Source organism: Zingiber officinale, chromosome 1B (genome assembly GCF_018446385.1).
Source record: "Zingiber officinale cultivar Zhangliang chromosome 1B, Zo_v1.1, whole genome shotgun sequence".
Lineage (NCBI taxonomy): Eukaryota > Viridiplantae > Streptophyta > Magnoliopsida > Zingiberales > Zingiberaceae > Zingiber > Zingiber officinale.
In genome coordinates this window covers 57,079,427-57,097,263 of record NC_055986.1, presented here as the reverse complement: position 1 = coordinate 57,097,263, position 17,837 = coordinate 57,079,427, and the positions used below count along the sequence as shown (strand labels likewise).

The following is a 17,837-nucleotide window of genomic DNA, read 5'->3' as shown; positions in this document are numbered from 1 at the left end:
TGTTGCTAATAGAGCAATGGCTAAAATCATCGGTGTTGATTCAGCTAAAATAACACCAAACATAAGTTCGAAAAATGTTCTTTATGCTCCCACACTAGATTGCAATTTATTATCCATCGGTAAATTGACTCATGATTTAAAATGTTGTGCTAAATTCTCCCCGCATCATTGTGAATTTCAGGATATGGGAACGAGGAAGACGATTAGCAGTGCTAAGCTGTGTTTAAGACTCTACATTAATCACGAAATTCCACCTCTACCTAGTCATCTGATTTTTAGTAAACGTGCTGAAATCATGTTATGTCACCAATGGTTAGGTGCTTATCTTGCCAAGTTATTTCCAAATCTATTCCTTAATGAAAAAGTACAATCTTTTCAATGCGAGATTTGCCAACTTTCTAAACATACACGACCCTCTTTTAAAAAATTCGCTATAAACCATCCAAACCTTTTGCATTCATTCACAGAAATGTTTGGTGTCCATTCCGAATCAAAACTCTCATAGGAAATCGTTGGTTCGTAACCTTTGTTGATGATCATATATGACTCACCTGGTGTTTCTAATGAGAAAAAAAATCTAAGGTCGGTATATTCGAAAAATTCTTTGTCATGATCCAAATAATAGATGAATTATAAACCACCTTTAAGACCGTGATGAGGGGCACTCTACTAGTAACCCTTTTAGTTTTTCCCATGCTACAAACAATGATTCTCCTTTTGTTAGTTGAAAATTCATGATTTGACCTCTCAATTTTGTTGTCTTAGTCAATGGGAAATACTTATCCATCTGTTCCCAAGTCATGATTCTTCTTGGTGGGAATGAGTATAATTAATCGCTAGCCTTGCTTATTAAATAGAAACTGAATCCCATTAATCTGATTGCATCTTTAGAAACCCCATCCCTCTTTATTGTGTTACAATATGTTAAAAAAAAATTCAAATGCCGGTATGGATCCTCTAATGGCATTCCTCAAATTACTGTTGCTAAATGATAAGAATTACCCGGGATTCAGTTCAAAATCTGTAGCTTCAATCGAGGGCCTCACAATGCAAGATCTCAAAGCCTAAGACACGGGCGTAGAAAAATCTCTTAGAAGTGATCATCCTCATAGCTTCCACTTAATCATCAATATATTACAACTTTGAAAAAGGAGAAAAGTAGACGTAAACAAATAAAATAGGAAACTATGTAAAGAAACAGTCTAATCCAGCCAATCTAGATTTCAGCTAATATCAATCAAAAGCAGTCCTGGTAATAATGTCAAAAACTTGATGGTGATAAATCCAAAAGTGCACGGAAGTGTTGTCAAGTAATAAAAGATCGAATCCATATGGACTAGTGATTGAGTACTAACCTATTACCCAAATTTGACAGTCTAGACTAATCGTGGATGTAAACTGTCGAGAACAAGAAATAGTAAAGAAGAGCGAGGGAAAGGAATAGAATGTTGAGTCAAGAGGGCAGTAGAACGCAGGAGTAGAACGCAGTAGGAAATAGTAAAAGGCAGTAGGAAACAATAAAAGGTAGGAGAAAACAATCAGTGAATGCAATTCTAGGATGTCGGTTTCATCACATTGTTAGTAAACACTTGATCTTTATTTGAAGATCTATTTCTCAATAGTAATTAATGTAGGTAGACTAACTTATTATATCTGATGTAAACTCTTGGAACTACACCGACATATCAATTCCAATTATCGCATACTTTTCAAAACAGTCAAAATTAGAGATCGCTTACTAAGGAGACCCTATCACAAGATCTCACAACCCCCAATTGCCCCCTCTCCTACTATATGATGATGAATTAAGATTGATCTGTTAAGCTCTATATCAGCCTAGAGTTCCTCACGACATATTGATCTACTCTTGTAGTTGACTCTCCGTGTCTCGGTTGTCTATGGGTCAGAGGATTAGGTTCTTCTCTCGGTCCATTCTCGAATCCTCGTGGGATATGAATCTCGTACCTCTTGGCATCAAGATCATGTTTACATAGTAGATTTGGACCATTAATCAACAATTTATTGAAATAGAAAGATCAAATATACATAGATCAAACGAAATAGTATTTACATTACAAAGGGCTAATCTCTAATCCTAGAATCAAGAGTTTATCCTATAGAGACAGGGTTACAACCACAAAACATGTTTAGATCGATTACAATACGAATCAAATTCAGAAATTCAGAGGAAAAGGAGAAAAGCTTAGGCTCGATATGAAGAATCCTCCTCCTAGCGTCTCTCGATCTCCCTTCCTCATGCAAAGGGCGTTGGATTTGGTCTAGAACATCTCCAGGAGCTTCCTTGGGGTCCTTGGATAACACCCGGTTGAGATCCCCAATCAAAGAGGTGGGATCAATTTAAATAGGCCAAGGTGCGATCGCTCGACATGGGCCGTGCTCGCGGACACGGGCGCCTGTGTTGGGCACAACAATTTCAGAGCAAGGGCGACCACGAATCATGCCTGTGGACAAGGGTGCCCATGGCAGGGCACCTGAACGAAACACGACCTGTGTCTCTAGGCACAGGCATCCATGGCAGGGCATTGCAACAAAACACGACCCGTGCCTCTCGGCACGAGCACCCGTGGTAGGGTGAGAAGCCTCCAATCTTGATTTTCAACTTTCGGTTTCTCTCCTTTTCACGTCCTACCAAAAAAATAATCGAGAGCAGTATTTCGAAATAGGAAAATATCGAAACAAAGCATAAAGATATAATTTCGTGAGATTTATGTATGCAAAGTAGGTCAAAAAGTGCGTTAAACCGTATCAAATCCCTATATAAAATACGCACATCACGTGATCACGAAATTTATTTTTTTCATTACTATTTTTATATAGTTAATTCCAGAAGGGGAGTCTTGGCACAATCATAAAGTTGTTTCCCTGTGATCTACATATCACGTATTTGAGTCTTGAAAACAGTCACTTGTAAAGTAGGTTAAGGCTGCGTACAATAGACTGTTCATCGGAACCTCTTATTAGTGGGAGTTTTGTGCACCGAGCTGACCTTATAGTTAATTCCAATTTCTTTTCCTCTTTTAATTTTTTGTCTGTTTCGCCGTTAATGTTTTTTCCTCTTTCATCTATCTATAAAGGTAAATAGATAGGTTAATTTTTTTCCTCTTTCATCCATCTATGAGATAAATAGCGAAAAAAATTCTAATTATTTTTTTTTCTCTCATTCATCTATCCAAGAGATAAACTGATTGTTAGGAACAATAAAAAAATTAAATATAATATAATATAATATAATATAATATAATTTCTAACCTTGTAAAATATACTACTATGAATTAAATATTTGTTGGGTTTTTCGGGCCGCGAAAATCGCGTTTTCGCGTCGCGGAAACCCCGAAAGCCCCAGCCACCGGATCCGTGCAAAGAAAAATGAAATAAAATACGAGTACGAGTTTACAAACTCTAGATCTACACTAGATAAGAGTATTACCCTTGATGCGCGCCCTACGCGAATCCCGCTCGTCCAATGGTGCCGGATCTCAAGGTTGTCAAAGTAGACAACCCTCTAGAAGTATCCACACGAACACAAGAAGGAGATCACCAAACTAAAGTGTGCTAGCACCTTAGTTAGGTTCGGCAAGATGAGGAGAGGGAGAGAAGAAAATGGAGCAAGGAAGAAGATGATAGAATGAATGAGAATAATTCACAAAATGAAACTTATTCCTCCCATTCATGTGGCCGGCCACATTAAGAGCATGTGTAACTCCCATGGAATGCCAAGAGTCACAACTCTTGGTAACTCCCATGAGGTGACATCCCACTTAAGCAACCATGATGATGTGGAGCATCATCATTGGCCCACTCAATGCCAACTCACCAATGAGGTGACATTAAGTCAAGTCAAACTTGACTCTTCATCTTCCTCCCAAGTCAAGTCAAACTTGACTTAATCTCTCTCATAGTTGATCTAATCCAACCATTTAATTCAAGCCAATTTAATATAATGAATCTAATTCATTTAATTAAATTGATTTAATGAGTCATAATCTAAATTAGACTCATTGAACACATGAATCAACTTGAGTCCAACTCAATTAGTCTAATTAGGATTACTCTTAATCCAATTTGATTCATCAAATGAATCTAATCCTCTTGGTTCATCATATGAACCTAATCTCCATCTAATTGTCCTTAGTGTGTGACCCTATAGGTTCTTGTAACGTTGGCAATGCCCCTAAACCCATTTAGGAGCATAAGTAATGAGCGGTATCTAGCAACACATTATTACTACCCAATGTTACAAGAATGTTGAGATCCAACATCACCTTGTGACTACTAATTGTGACTCCTCACAATATATGACAATTGTCCTTCTATTCTACACATCTAGATTGATCAATATGAGGCATAGACCGTGTCATCTTCTGACAAATCTAAATCTTGAACTCCAAGTAGACTCACTAAATCAAATGAGCTCAATATCTCATATTGACTCATTTGGGCATGACCATGCACTTCGTGGTCTCACTCTATCAAGAATATCGATGTCTCTCCCGTCATATAGGAGGGATAGATCCCATCTACATCACTCACATCCCTCTACATAATTCGTTACATACCCAGTAATCACCTTTATAGTCCACCCAGTTACGGGTGACGTTTGACGAAACCAAAGTGCATAACTCCTTATGTAGGGAACCATGGTGACTTCAGGTCTAGTAGTCATACTAATAGCCACATGAGAAAGTATATGACACTCATATAACGATCCATGATACTTTCTCATGGAGGTCATTCAGTATACATTCTCCAATGCATACCCATGTGTCAACTTGATATCTCTATATCCATGACTTGTGAGATCAAGTCATCGAGTTGACCTACATGCTAGTCTTATTGCATTAACATTGTCCCTGAATGTTAATACTCGACTAGGAATGATTAAGAGTAGTGTTCCCTATATCATCTCACTATCGGTTCAACTAACCGATTGATATAGGTGAGAACCTTCTACTCAAGGACGCTATTATACTTAGTTTATTTGGCACCAATGCAAGTAAGTATAATAACCAAAACAATAAATGCCTTTATTTATATATAAGAATATGATACAACAAGTCCATAATATAATCATCAAATGATTGGCTCTAGGGCTCTAACTAACAATATTATATATAAAAATTTGATTTAATTTTAAATTGATTAAAATAAATTCAAATTAAACCTATGTATCTTGCCATGTGTACTTAGTGGACTTCAATTAATCCTAAATAAACATCAAACATTTTCGCTATATAATATCAAAACTTAAACTTAATATTTAACATCTCAAATATAACTTAATAATAAGTATCTATAACAATTAAATATTAATAAAAATATTTTTTTATTAATATATTATATTTTTAAAAAGTACCAAAACCGTATCAACACGACATAATACAGTATCGAAACAATATCATTCTAGTTATAAATTGAAACTTCGACATAACCTAAAATTTTAAACCTTGAGTATTATATATTTCAAGTTATAGTCTATTGACCAGTCCAATAGTAGTTGACCTTTGTGCAGGCTTGTGAGCAAGATTCAAAATCTCAAACTGTGTTATAGTTTTAAGTCTTTTGGTATTATGTTGATGTTCTGATATATGGTGTCAATGACAAATGGGAAGTGGAAGGAGGAAGGGGATGAAAAAGAAAAAGAAAAAATAGGACAACTATATACTTAGGTTCAAAATTTGTTTTTCAATTAGAATAATATGATTGTGATATTATCTTGTATAGAGACAAATTTAAAAAATCTCAATTTGTTTTTTTTCAATTTCTTCCTTTTTCCACTTCCTCTCGTATTATGCTTTACTTATCCACACCATTGATTTCTTTCCCTCCTACATGTGTCCATGAGGGTAAACAAATAAGATAAGGGAGGAAAAAAAATACCTTCTTGTAGTTGACGATGGAGTGGACGTAGTGGAGGAAACATATTACTAGGAGAGATACGAAAATAAATTATAATTCCTAACCTTAGAAAATTCTAATTAAATACGATTGAATCAAATTATTATATATATTAATTTGATTTAATTTTAAACTAACAAAAATAAATTCAATTTAAACCTACTTGATTGTAATCGTCATATCTACTTGGTTCAATCCACGTAACCCTAAAATTGACTTGTATTCAACTCTAATTTTTAAAATATTAGTTTGATTTAACTTGATTAATTATTTATTTTTTTTAAAAAAAAATGAGATGTAAATTTTTTGAATAACCAGCTGACCCCACCTAGTGGGAAAATGTTTGGTTGTTGTTGTTGTAAAATTTTTGAAGAAATAAAATTTGGTGTAATTTTTTTTTTGTGTTCAAATTTTTGTGAAATCAATAGAGATCGAGAGAAATAATGTTAGCATGCTATATGAAAATTAAAGTCCGATGAGATTGTGTGGAGCTTCTCCCTTTTGTTCTCTTAGCATTAGTTCAAATGCCAATAAATAACTAGATTCAACACAATAATTTATTTAAGGAAAAATTTGTTTGATTAAGTTAAAAATAAATTATTTATCTTTATTATTTATAATTTATTAAAAAAATATTATTTAAAATACATTATACTTCTTTTGATATTAGTAATTTCCCTGTTAGTAAATATATTAAGTATTTGTATAAATTTTAATTCAAACTAGTGTTATATCATTTGGAAAAGAGGGAAAGAAATATATTTATTTCTTTAATCCAGATTGTTCGATGTTTAAAAACTTACAAACACTCTTTCATAAATGATCATAATTATATATAATATAATATATTCAATATATTAATAAATCAAAGTCATTTTCCCCTTACACTTTTACTCTCCAATAGAAAATTTAGGCAATACTTGTATATATTCTCAAAATATAAAAACTTCATTAATCCATAAATAATTTAATGTTTTCAAATAAATATAACATAATCAATGCCTAAAATCAAAATATATTTGAAGATATCAAAATCGAAAATCATTAAGTTTTTGGAGTTCATGCCTCTACAATCAAATTAAAATTAAAGATCAATCTTCATCACTGTTATAAGTGCAACTTCTTTTGAACTTGATGCCTTTGTATAATAATAATAAAAATATAGATTTTAGATTAATACATCGTCCAATAGATTTTTCAAGTTAATATCAAAACTTGAAATCAATAGTAAGCATCTATAGCAATCAATTATTAATAAAAATATTTTTAATTAATATATTTATAAATTTTGCCCAGCGTACCTATTTGATTTATCTCGCTCAGCATATTGTTTGTTTACACAGAGAAAATGTGCATTAACTATATTGCTTATGTTATAAACAGGGTCAAAGTAATGCTGACATGAACAAAGAATCTAGTGAGAAGGAAACTATAGAAATAAGAGAAGTGGGAGCCTTGGGTTTTATTGTAGTAGCATCAGCATTTCTGGTGTTACTCTTCTTCTTCATGTCCACAGGGTTTGTGATGCTGCTAACTGTAATGTTTGCCATTGCTGGTTCACAGGTATATATGGGATATTAATGCAGCCGTATCGCTGTGTTGTGATTTGGTGTGCAATATTGTCAATTATAGCTACATAACTTGCTAGCTTTCCAATTATTTAATTTACATATTTCAACCCTGATATCTGTTTTGAAGTTTGTGTGTATCAGGGACTGCATGCCTGTCTTGTTTCACTAATCTCAAGGTACTTTAAGGATCACATCTCACAGTTGGTTGCACACAATTATCTTTAGCATGCTTTGTTTTGTAAGCTTAAAATCTTGTATTGTATTATTGTGCAGAATTTTCAAAGGGTGCAAGCAGATGAAAGTAAATATTCCCCTTTTGGGGGATGTTACAATTCTTGCTATTGTGCTCCTGCCATTGTGCATAGCCTTCTCTATTCTTTGGGCAGTAAATCGACATTCACCACAGGCATGGGTTGGCCAAGATATTCTTGTAAGATAACTACTACTATTTTACTAGTATTGACTTCCACAAAAAGTAGGGAGATGACATGTGGTTAGTAAGAAATTAACTCATTTTATGTAGCAAATTGATTTCTCACCTGCTATATGGATTTCCGAAAGGACAAAATAAATCAATATAAAACCAAATAATCCTCTTTTTAATCAAGTGCTTCTGCTCTAAAATTTTTGCCTATCTTGTTAAATACTAGGGTAATACACTTGCAAGTACTATTTTTTCCTTATCAATAGCAAAGAGATGAGGGATTCAAGAGCATAGATGATGGGGCAAAAATTAAAAGGGTATTCACTTTTAAAGAATCATTAAAGGAGCCATCCTTTTTGAATTATCATCAAAAGAGTGTCCAAGATGTCCCACCTAATTGTCTACAAAATCTGTCTTTCTCAATCAGCTGCAACTTCACTTGGCCCTCTAAAATATTAAACAGGTTGTTTAATTGGTCTAATGTACACAGTTAAGCTACCTCATGTAGTTTTGGTTAAAACTGTTAAATTTTTAAATTTAAAACATGTATAAACAATCAAAATAAAAATAAAAACAAAAACAAAAGTGATAGATTATTATGAATTTTAAAAATTGTAATCTGAATTATAAATTAAAGAATTATTAAAAATGCATGTGTTTTTCTAACTTAGAGTAATTTAGGACTATATAACAGATTTGTTCAAAACTACTATGAGAACCTAAATTGATCTAATTTCACAACAAGCACTCTATGTTTCTTTAACCCTAAAAAGTCATTATATGTCTTCCTTTTCTAATTTTGGACATTTTAAGTCTATGTAACATATATAGTCAAATTCTATATGAACCTAGATTTGATTAGTTCATAACACAAAACTCTTGTGCCTTCTTATATGCCTTCTTTTTCAAATTTAGACTAGTTTAGGACTTTGTAGAATTATTGGCCCAAAAAAATATTACATGAATCTAAATGGTTTAAATTCACAAACAAGCACTTTTATATGTTCCCTAAACCTTATGAAATTTTTGTGTTTTTTTTCCCTAATTTTGAACATTTTTTATCCATGTAATAGTTTTGACCATACCTACTATATAGACCTAAATTTATCTAATTCATAAACAAGCACACTCTTATGTGCTCCCTATAATATATGAAATTGTTATATGTATTTTTTTTCTTCCAATTTTGAACATTTTAGATTTATGTAATAGTTTGTTCAAAACTACTAAATGTATTAAACCCAATTTAAATTTATAAATAAGTACTCCTATGCATTTACTTAGATGTTATAGAGTCATTATGCCTTTTCCAATTTTTAACATTTTAGATCCATGTAACAATTTTGACGAAATTGCTACATGGTCTTGAAGGAAGTTAAAAAATAAGGTAAAGGTGCTTGTGAGTGAAGGTCAGAATCTATGTATTTTGAATTTCTTTAAGGTTAGGTAAAGGTGCTTGTGAATGACGACAACTTTAAAAATAGATACATGAAAATAGAAGAGAAACAAAAATAGGAATACTCAGAGAAGAACAATAATGAAGATCAAAGTAGAAAAAAGAAGCTATTGATGGTAAGGAGATGAAGAGACATTTGTAGGGAGACGAAAAAGTACACGTATACCAAAGTTAAAGACTGTAGTAATATTATCACATTCCTTGATGGATTAGGTGGGACATAAGCTAGAAGAGGACCAATCTAATTTTATTTACTTAAGTGGTGAAAGTACACTAGTCTAAACGGGTTTAGAAGAATATGTTTGGTAAAAAGCATAAAGTGGGATGCTCTTATTGGGACAAGATTGAGTAGATGATGGATGTGCTAAAGGGGGTGAACATTGTATGTACTTGCAAACACAAATATTTAACTACTCATTCTATAGATCTATTAAGGTTACACAAGTTAGCATAGTAGTATAAAAACAATATAAGCATATACCATTCAACACACGACTTATACTTGGTTCACCAATACCCCCGAACTCCTCCTCGATCTTTGATCCATCAGTGGATTACTCTCACTATCTTTTTCTTTCTTACTTAATTACTAAGAGGTGGAGAAACGCCTTAGAAGATCAAGATTACATACAAGTGAAAGGAAAGGAATAGGTTTTTTCCAACTCTATTTCACTAGCATTGAAGCCTCCCCGAAGCCCTTCTTTTATAACCTTCAAAACCACTTGTTGTAATTTATCTATGACTAGTCTGCACCTCGACCATTGTCGAGATCCAATAGCCCTTTTCTACTTTCTTTCCTTGGCATCAACTGATTAGAACTTTACCATTAGTTGATTGATGTGCCACTAGTTGACTTATCGTCTAAACTAAATATTTTGTTCATTGCCTTAGTCTCAGTTGATTGCTTCACCATTCAACTAGATTTCACATCAGTCGATTGGTCAAACTCCAAACCTTGAATCTTTGGCGTTTTGATGTCCCTATTCCATTAGTTGACAAACCAATTCTAAGGCCGAGTTTGCCTACCCCATGCGTACAAGTCACTCATCTCTTACAACTCACCATGTAATTTTACCACTCATAACTTTTTACGACTTGACTTTACCCCTTGGCTATCTTGTGTCAAATTACTTTCTCTCGGATGCACATGAGCCTTTATCTCCTCCACATTATTCTTCATGTCTTCACCCACGCAGTTTGCCTCCATCATCTATCGTCCTCACTCCTCATTGCTTCTCATTCTGTTATCCCTTGGTCGCTTCGTGCAACCCTTTTTGATCTCTTCGGACCTCGAACCATCGAGCTTCCAATTTGGCCAAGTAGTCGTTCCAAAGCTACTCCAACTCCACCTTAATGCTTCTCGTTTGTGGCCCCTTGCATGCTCCATACTATCCTTTACCAATCTCTATGCACCTCAAAGTCATTGAGCGTGCCACCTTTGCTATCCCAAGTCATCATCCACATCATCAATCAACCTCGTCAAGCACAAGCTCTCAAATCTCTATATGTGTTCTCGTAAATCTCTGCATATTTAAACACACACATATAAAAAATATAAGACATTTAATTTAAACTCTGTACCCAAACATAAAAAATCCTAGGTCGCAGCTAACCATTTGGGGCACAATTGCACCAACAACTCTAGGGCGTCCTTTTAAAAATAATGCAAAAATCGATACCCCTTTAATGATAATCTTAAAAAGTTGCACACTTTTAATGTTTGCCCTAGATGATTTTGTTGGAGTAGCAAAGTATGATTTATTAATTATAGCATGCTCAAATCTTTATATTCAATTGTAGATCAACAATGACAATGTTTTAAGTATTATGCACTTTTGCAATTAAAGATGACAAAATAGATTGGTGTCAATGTGTTGTTGCACATGATTCAACTTTGTTAGGAACTATACTAAGCCAAGTATAGCTTGTGCCATTTCTGGTCGTGTCAAATGGCTAATGTCAAAACCACTCAAGCCCACATGCCCTATTTTATTGATTTAATATATTTTAAATTTTTTTAAAAATATAAAATAATAAAAAAAAATTAATTAGGCTTGATACTTGCAACAAGTTTGGTACAACATTTTAAAAAAAAATTATCAAGGGTTCAATTTTTTCATCATAGTTGAATATTGCATGTGTGCCCTTATCTTGTAGGTAGTTCCATAGTTATTTAAGGTGTGAGGTGTCCAAAAGCACATATGTGCTATGGGGCTTGAGGCACACGATGCAAGATGAGATGCACGCCTTATCGAAGTAAGGCACTCTATGTATAAAATTTTACAATTCAAGCATATATAGGGAATTTTTGCCAAAATATTTCACTAAAAAACTATAGTCCATAAAACATTAAACAATAATGTAAATATTAAATTCACTAGCAAATAAATGCATTATATGCATAATTTAAATTAAAAAAACTTCAAATATCTAAATCATCAAAGTCTTTATCATCCTCCTCAATCATATCATTATCATTATCATCGTAACTAGATATTTTATATTTGTATAGCTGAATTTTTATTAGTTTCCTCAAGGCCAATTTCTTCCTCCTCTTTACCAATAAGTTGACTTGTAGATCTTCTCTTAGTTCCTTTTAATGTAGTTGCTTTTTTTTTGAAGAAGATGAAAATCACGATCTAAAACTGTTGGCATCTAAGCTCGTGCAACCTCACTCCAAGTCAAATTGTCATCATCAAATACTAAATCATTTTCTTTATTTGTGTTATCATAGGATCGATAGTGTCACGCATATCATATTGATGCCTCAAAATCATATTATACTTAATAAAAACTAAAGCATTTAGTCTTTTTTGCTTCAACCTATTTCTTCTTTTGGAATGAAGCTTCATAGAAAACAAAAAAAACATTCTAATTTTATTTTGTATAAAAAATTTATTTAATATTTGCTTAAATATTTATACTTACATATTCAAAATCACTCAAGTTTCATTCAAGTGTCACATGCATACTATGTAATTAATTAAAATGGTAATTAAAGGCTGCATGCATGTTATGTAATTAATTAAAATGATAATTAAAGGTATGGGACACTTTAAAAAGTTTTTCGGGCCATATTTGCATATGTATGTCACACTTTAGTGAGGAGAGAAAAATCGCGCCTCACAAGGCGTGTGCTTAAGGCAACCAGATGCAAGAGGCTCACTTGGTTGCACCTTTGAGTTGATATTAAGTTGATGCACATCTCTAAACTTTATTCACTCAAGTGACTTCATGTAGTTACTTGCACAAACACAATAGCCCTCAGCTTACTTAAGACATTGGAATTGTTAGTACATCATCAACTATAGATGTTAAGACAGAAGAGACTCCATTTTTTTTCCACTTAGTCTGGCACATCTATCCCCATAACTTTCAATTAACTTCCAATGTCTCACCTCAAGTGTGTCTCCACAGCCATTGGCATCAGATAAAACTCGTAATGGCCATGTGACAATTTCTTCAATATCTATTGAACATTATTCATTGATATAAACAAAGCATAGTTTGTAAAATACTCCCTAATAAACACTGTCAAGATTACACAATCATAATATAACAAAAGTAAACTTTATTTGCAAAGGACAACCATATAAGTTTTTTCACATGCTGTGAAACTCAAACAAAATGTAACAACAAGGTCTAAAAAAATATAAATATAGAGTTCTACAACATAACAATGTTAAAGGAGCTACAAGTGAAATCCCAAAACATCTCAAAAATCACATAAAGTATTTCACTAGAGAAATCCTAGAAAATCTAACTCCAACCTACCAAGGAATTAGATACTCTCTCCTTGAAGCCTTGGAGTGGTAACTATTAATGTTCCAGGTTATCTATTAAGTCAAAGGTCTTATATGCCATCTAATATCTTCAATACATCCATAACAAGTGTCTCAACATCCAAAGTAATTTGTTTAATGTTGTGTTATGTATTATGTTCACTAGATCCTAACATAAGGTACCTTAAGGATCTATTTAATGTGTTATCTTCATTCGGTGTCAAAACTAGTTGCAATATAAAACTAAAGCTTAGCATACAACCAAATAAACAAACTATCATATAATGGTCTATTTACAGCATATGAATATCACAATGAGGATATACTAAAATATATTTAGCATAAAATAATCTAAGGCATGCCAATTAATACTGTGTATTTACAAGGAATCTGTTATAACCAAACAAATCAATATTAACAAGGAAGACTAAAAAAGAGTGACAAGGTAACATCAAAATTTTCCAATAAAGAATCGGCACTCCAAACTCCTAGGTCCATGACACACTATCACCAACTCAATTCCACTTACAACTTCACATCTGAGAAAAACCACCAACATTGACAAATACCTCAACCTCACATAGAACATTGAACTACCATCTTAACTCTCCACTCAAACACATTATTTGATATCACTCGAATCCTTTCATTTCAGGCTTATGGTCTTCTTATTTTAAAAAAAAAATCAATCATGAATTCTTGAAATATGCAATTCATGAATGTTCTTTGAATACTTAGATGATGATTCGAAGTTTTGGACTAAGCCTAAACTAAAAAAAATAGTTATATCTGCTGCATTAGAATAATTATTTTTCTTCCATGTGCTTCAGGATGGTCCAATTCTTATTTTTTCTGCTTTGTCTTATTTCAATTGAAAACCTTCTTTGTAATTCATTCAGGGAATATGCTTAATGATAACAGTGTTGCGTGTTCTCCAGTTACCAAATATCAAGGTAAGTAGGTAACTCAAAAGACAAAAACATATTTCACGTAACACATTTCTCAATATAAGGTTTTGCTCTTGTATTCAGGTGGCATCAATTCTTCTTTGTTGTGCATTTTGTTATGACATATTCTGGGTTTTCATCTCACCTCTCATATTTCATGAAAGTGTTATGATTGCCGTAAGTTATTATCCTGTCTCTCTTAACTTAATTTCTGCATAATATTTTAGTATGTTAAGCATTGATCTTATTGTCGTCATCATATAAAATAGGTTCATTTAAATTGATATCAAGGATGCATTATTTAAATTCATTTGTTATAAACCATGGAGTTTGTTTATTTTGTATCCACTAATAGCAAAAGGCTTGATTGACCTCTAAAGTTTGAAATATAGAATATCTTAATCTTAATTCCTTATTAAACAAAGTTGGGGATTGTTCCCATTTTTAGTCGAGAATTTAGTAATTTACCTTGGAGGAAATTGTTTTTTTGAAATATGATCTTTACATTGGCTGTGATATGAACATAGTGATTAAAACTAGTCAACTTATTGGGTTTTATTTGAACAAAATGTACTGAAAATTTTATGATCAAGTATTAATGTCCTATGTATACAAGATAATTATCAAATTGTCAATGACACACTATCGATTAAAATTTTGTGTCGTTTGTGAAACATCTTGTTCCGCCCATGGGCTGGCATTGGCACAATGCCGACACTCAGAGGCATCACACAGACTCGAAGAAGTACTTGGATGCGTTGCGCAATCGTGTGAGCCAGGTGACTCATCCAGACTCGTCGCATGAGCCTTGCGATGCATTCAGACGCGTCGTGCGTGCTCGGCGATGCTTCTAGCTGTGTTGCACGAGCTTGGTGACGTGTCTAGACACGTCGCACGAGCCTGGCAAAGAGTCTGGACGTGTCACATGAGTCAGTGTGTTCGCGGTCGTCGTAGAATAGGGAACAAGAGTAGGTTTTATTAATCAACTCCCAACTATGATTGGAATAATTTAAATAGGCTTAATTAAAGCCTAATAAAATTATCCTATTAATTTAATATATATATATATATTATTAAATATTTTATTTTTTATATCTTTTTTTAAATTTAAATTAATTTTTTTAGTTAATATATTTTATATTTAAAAATAACTGACATTATGTCGGTACGACATGATATGGTACCGAAATCGTATTATTTCGGTTCAGGACCAAAACCTTGGTATGACTCGAGATTTTAAACCATGAACACACCCAAGTTCTATTTTTGCCCAAACCACACACCCTCACTATATCTTGTAAATGCTAAAAGATACATGTTCCCTCACCTTCTCTTTTTCCATATCCAGGAGATCACTGTCAATTTGTTTTGAGGAAAAACACCTTAATAGACTAAATGAACTGCAAACAACAGACATATGTGCATGAAATTAGAAATTTTCCAATATAGTTTTCAAATTCTTTAACCTTGAGGGGTAATCCTTTTGCCAATATTTTGTGCAAATTTTTTTTTTTCAAACATAGAGAATTTTTGTGATGCTAACTTCAAGCTTCTTGTTTATGAAATGCTTGTCAATTACACATACTTAGTTCAATCATGTTTGAAAATTTTGATGCAACCCCTGATTGTTCCCTTATTATCTCAACGCAATTGAATGTTGCTTCCTTCTCACTTTCAAGTCATCCAAGATGATCCTACTCAGTGTTCATAAATGTCAAGTTCCCTTGCTCTGAACTCAACCTCTAGCTTTGCAGCTTCTGTGATGACCATGAATGCATTTTCCATCTAAGTTTGACGACAAGTCAACCATAAGGTGTTGGCCTACTGTGAATGTGCCATCATGTGTTCCACATCACTTATGTTGATTGCTTCTTGATATCTCCACAAAAGGTTGACTCTAATGGCATTACCCACTTTGGCGCCTACTCACCAGCTCAACAAATCCTCTCCTTGGCATTGTTTCCCTTTTCATGTGATCCTCATCATGGCGTAATCTGAAAATTTCATCACTGCTAGATGCAACAAATTTCACATCAAAATTATTGAATCTACTGAATTATTTAATTTAGTAAATTTGCAAAAGTTCTCATCAATTCCGAATGATGGCAAATTTCTTTACTACCTGCTTGAAGCCTTCCTACCTTGGATCTTTCCAGCCTTTTGTCTCTCCATGATAATTACCATAGAGAAGTTGAATGGTAAAGACTATGCTTTATAGTCTAAGTGATTCAAGTTTGGTTCATGGGCCAACATAAATTGGAACATCTCACAGCCCAAGATTCTGAGATAAAATGAGTCCTATATAGCTTATGCTGCAATTTCTCCAACTATGAGACAAAAAAGCACTTGTAGCTTTATACAGGTGACAAGTCTCGAACTTATGATGTGATTATTTATGTCTTCCAATTACAATAGTCAGACACTAAGATGACCACTTACATTGGCTTACCCCAAGCTTTTGTAATTGATTTTCGAGATATCTTCCAGATCACTTCAGATGTTAGGGATATATAAGTTCTTACCATCATATTCCTTCTCACTATTCATCCTGAGTTAGAGCTAGTGAAAACTTAGATTTTGGGAATCTTTTACATTTCAACTCAGTCAAACGTGCTTATGTGGCTATTATTGGCTTCTATCATAGTTCACTATCCTTTGATCCCATAGTGGACTGATTTTCTTTAGCAATAAGTTTCCATATAATGGTTCTTGCAGCACTAGTGGAAATTGTCAGTAAGGTCATGATGGACGATCACGTGGATAAAGTATGCCTTGGTGCTCTTGCTATGGGAAACTTAGGCATGTCAAGGATGTTTGCTACCCTATCGTGTCCACCTAGTGATCCTGTACACAAATTATATAGCCAAGGTAAAAAAACCTTCTTAATAGAGTACATTAGCCCTTACCTCTGTTGGGTCTAATTCTAGTATAATAGTTGTTGTCAAAGAGTAGTCATGCTTCATTCAACTCCAAAATGCAGTTTAGAATCTCATTCTGAAATAAGGTTTCAGTTCCTGGTCAGAACCAGACTTGCTAGCTGGGTCAAGTGCTAGTGCCAGTGGTTGTGCTCCTCAGTGGAGAACTAGGTAGCAAATGAAGTGGAGTTGCATACCTTGTGGAAGCATTGGGCCTTTAGAAATCTTGTCATCATTGCGTTGCATTAACTCATAGAAGTGTATTACTAAATCACTTTTATTACAAACCCCCACGTGTAAGCCTCAAGCAAAGCCCTCAATGTCATTGTAGACATATTTTGTTGTCTTGAAGAGTTTTGTATGCCAATCAACAAGTAGAACACAATGATTTTCCCATGTCGACTAGCACATAATGAAATTATAAACTATGTCAAGATGGCCATCAACACTGCATCCAAGTACCTCTTGGCGTATAAAGGTATGACTACTAGCTTTTTATCTCATACATTTGGATTAAAGAAAGGGTAGTCTGATGCACGAAGCTCCCGCCAATGCAGGGTCTCAAGGAAGAGTCGATTGAACTCAACCTTACCTTGTTTTGCAAGAGACTGTTTCTAAGACTCGAACCCGTGATCTCTAGTTCACATGGTAATAACATTATCATTGCGCCAAGCCTCCCCTTCTTTAATTGCTAAAATTTATGATTTTAGGGCCTTTGAGCTTATTTTTTATAACATATTTTCTTTCTTTGCTCTTATAGTGCTAACAACTCCTATTAACATCACAAGGAATTAAAGATTTCACACATAAGTTAAGGGCCTTGGGT

At 33.6% G+C, this 17,837-nt stretch overlaps 1 protein-coding gene across 1 annotated transcript in view; it reads left to right on the top strand.

Annotated features, from left to right (window-relative positions):
* Positions 1-948: 948 nt before the first annotated feature.
* Positions 949-17,837, top strand: part of LOC122038492 (signal peptide peptidase-like 2) — a 39,460-nt gene continuing 22,571 nt past the window's right edge. Inside the window, exons 1-6 of the mRNA XM_042598266.1 lie at positions 949-1,023; positions 7,300-7,479; positions 7,629-7,663; positions 7,761-7,917; positions 14,049-14,102; positions 14,181-14,273. Of these exons, the coding sequence (XP_042454200.1) occupies positions 949-1,023; positions 7,300-7,479; positions 7,629-7,663; positions 7,761-7,917; positions 14,049-14,102; positions 14,181-14,273 (594 nt within the window). The remainder of the gene's footprint in view (positions 1,024-7,299; positions 7,480-7,628; positions 7,664-7,760; positions 7,918-14,048; positions 14,103-14,180; positions 14,274-17,837) is intronic.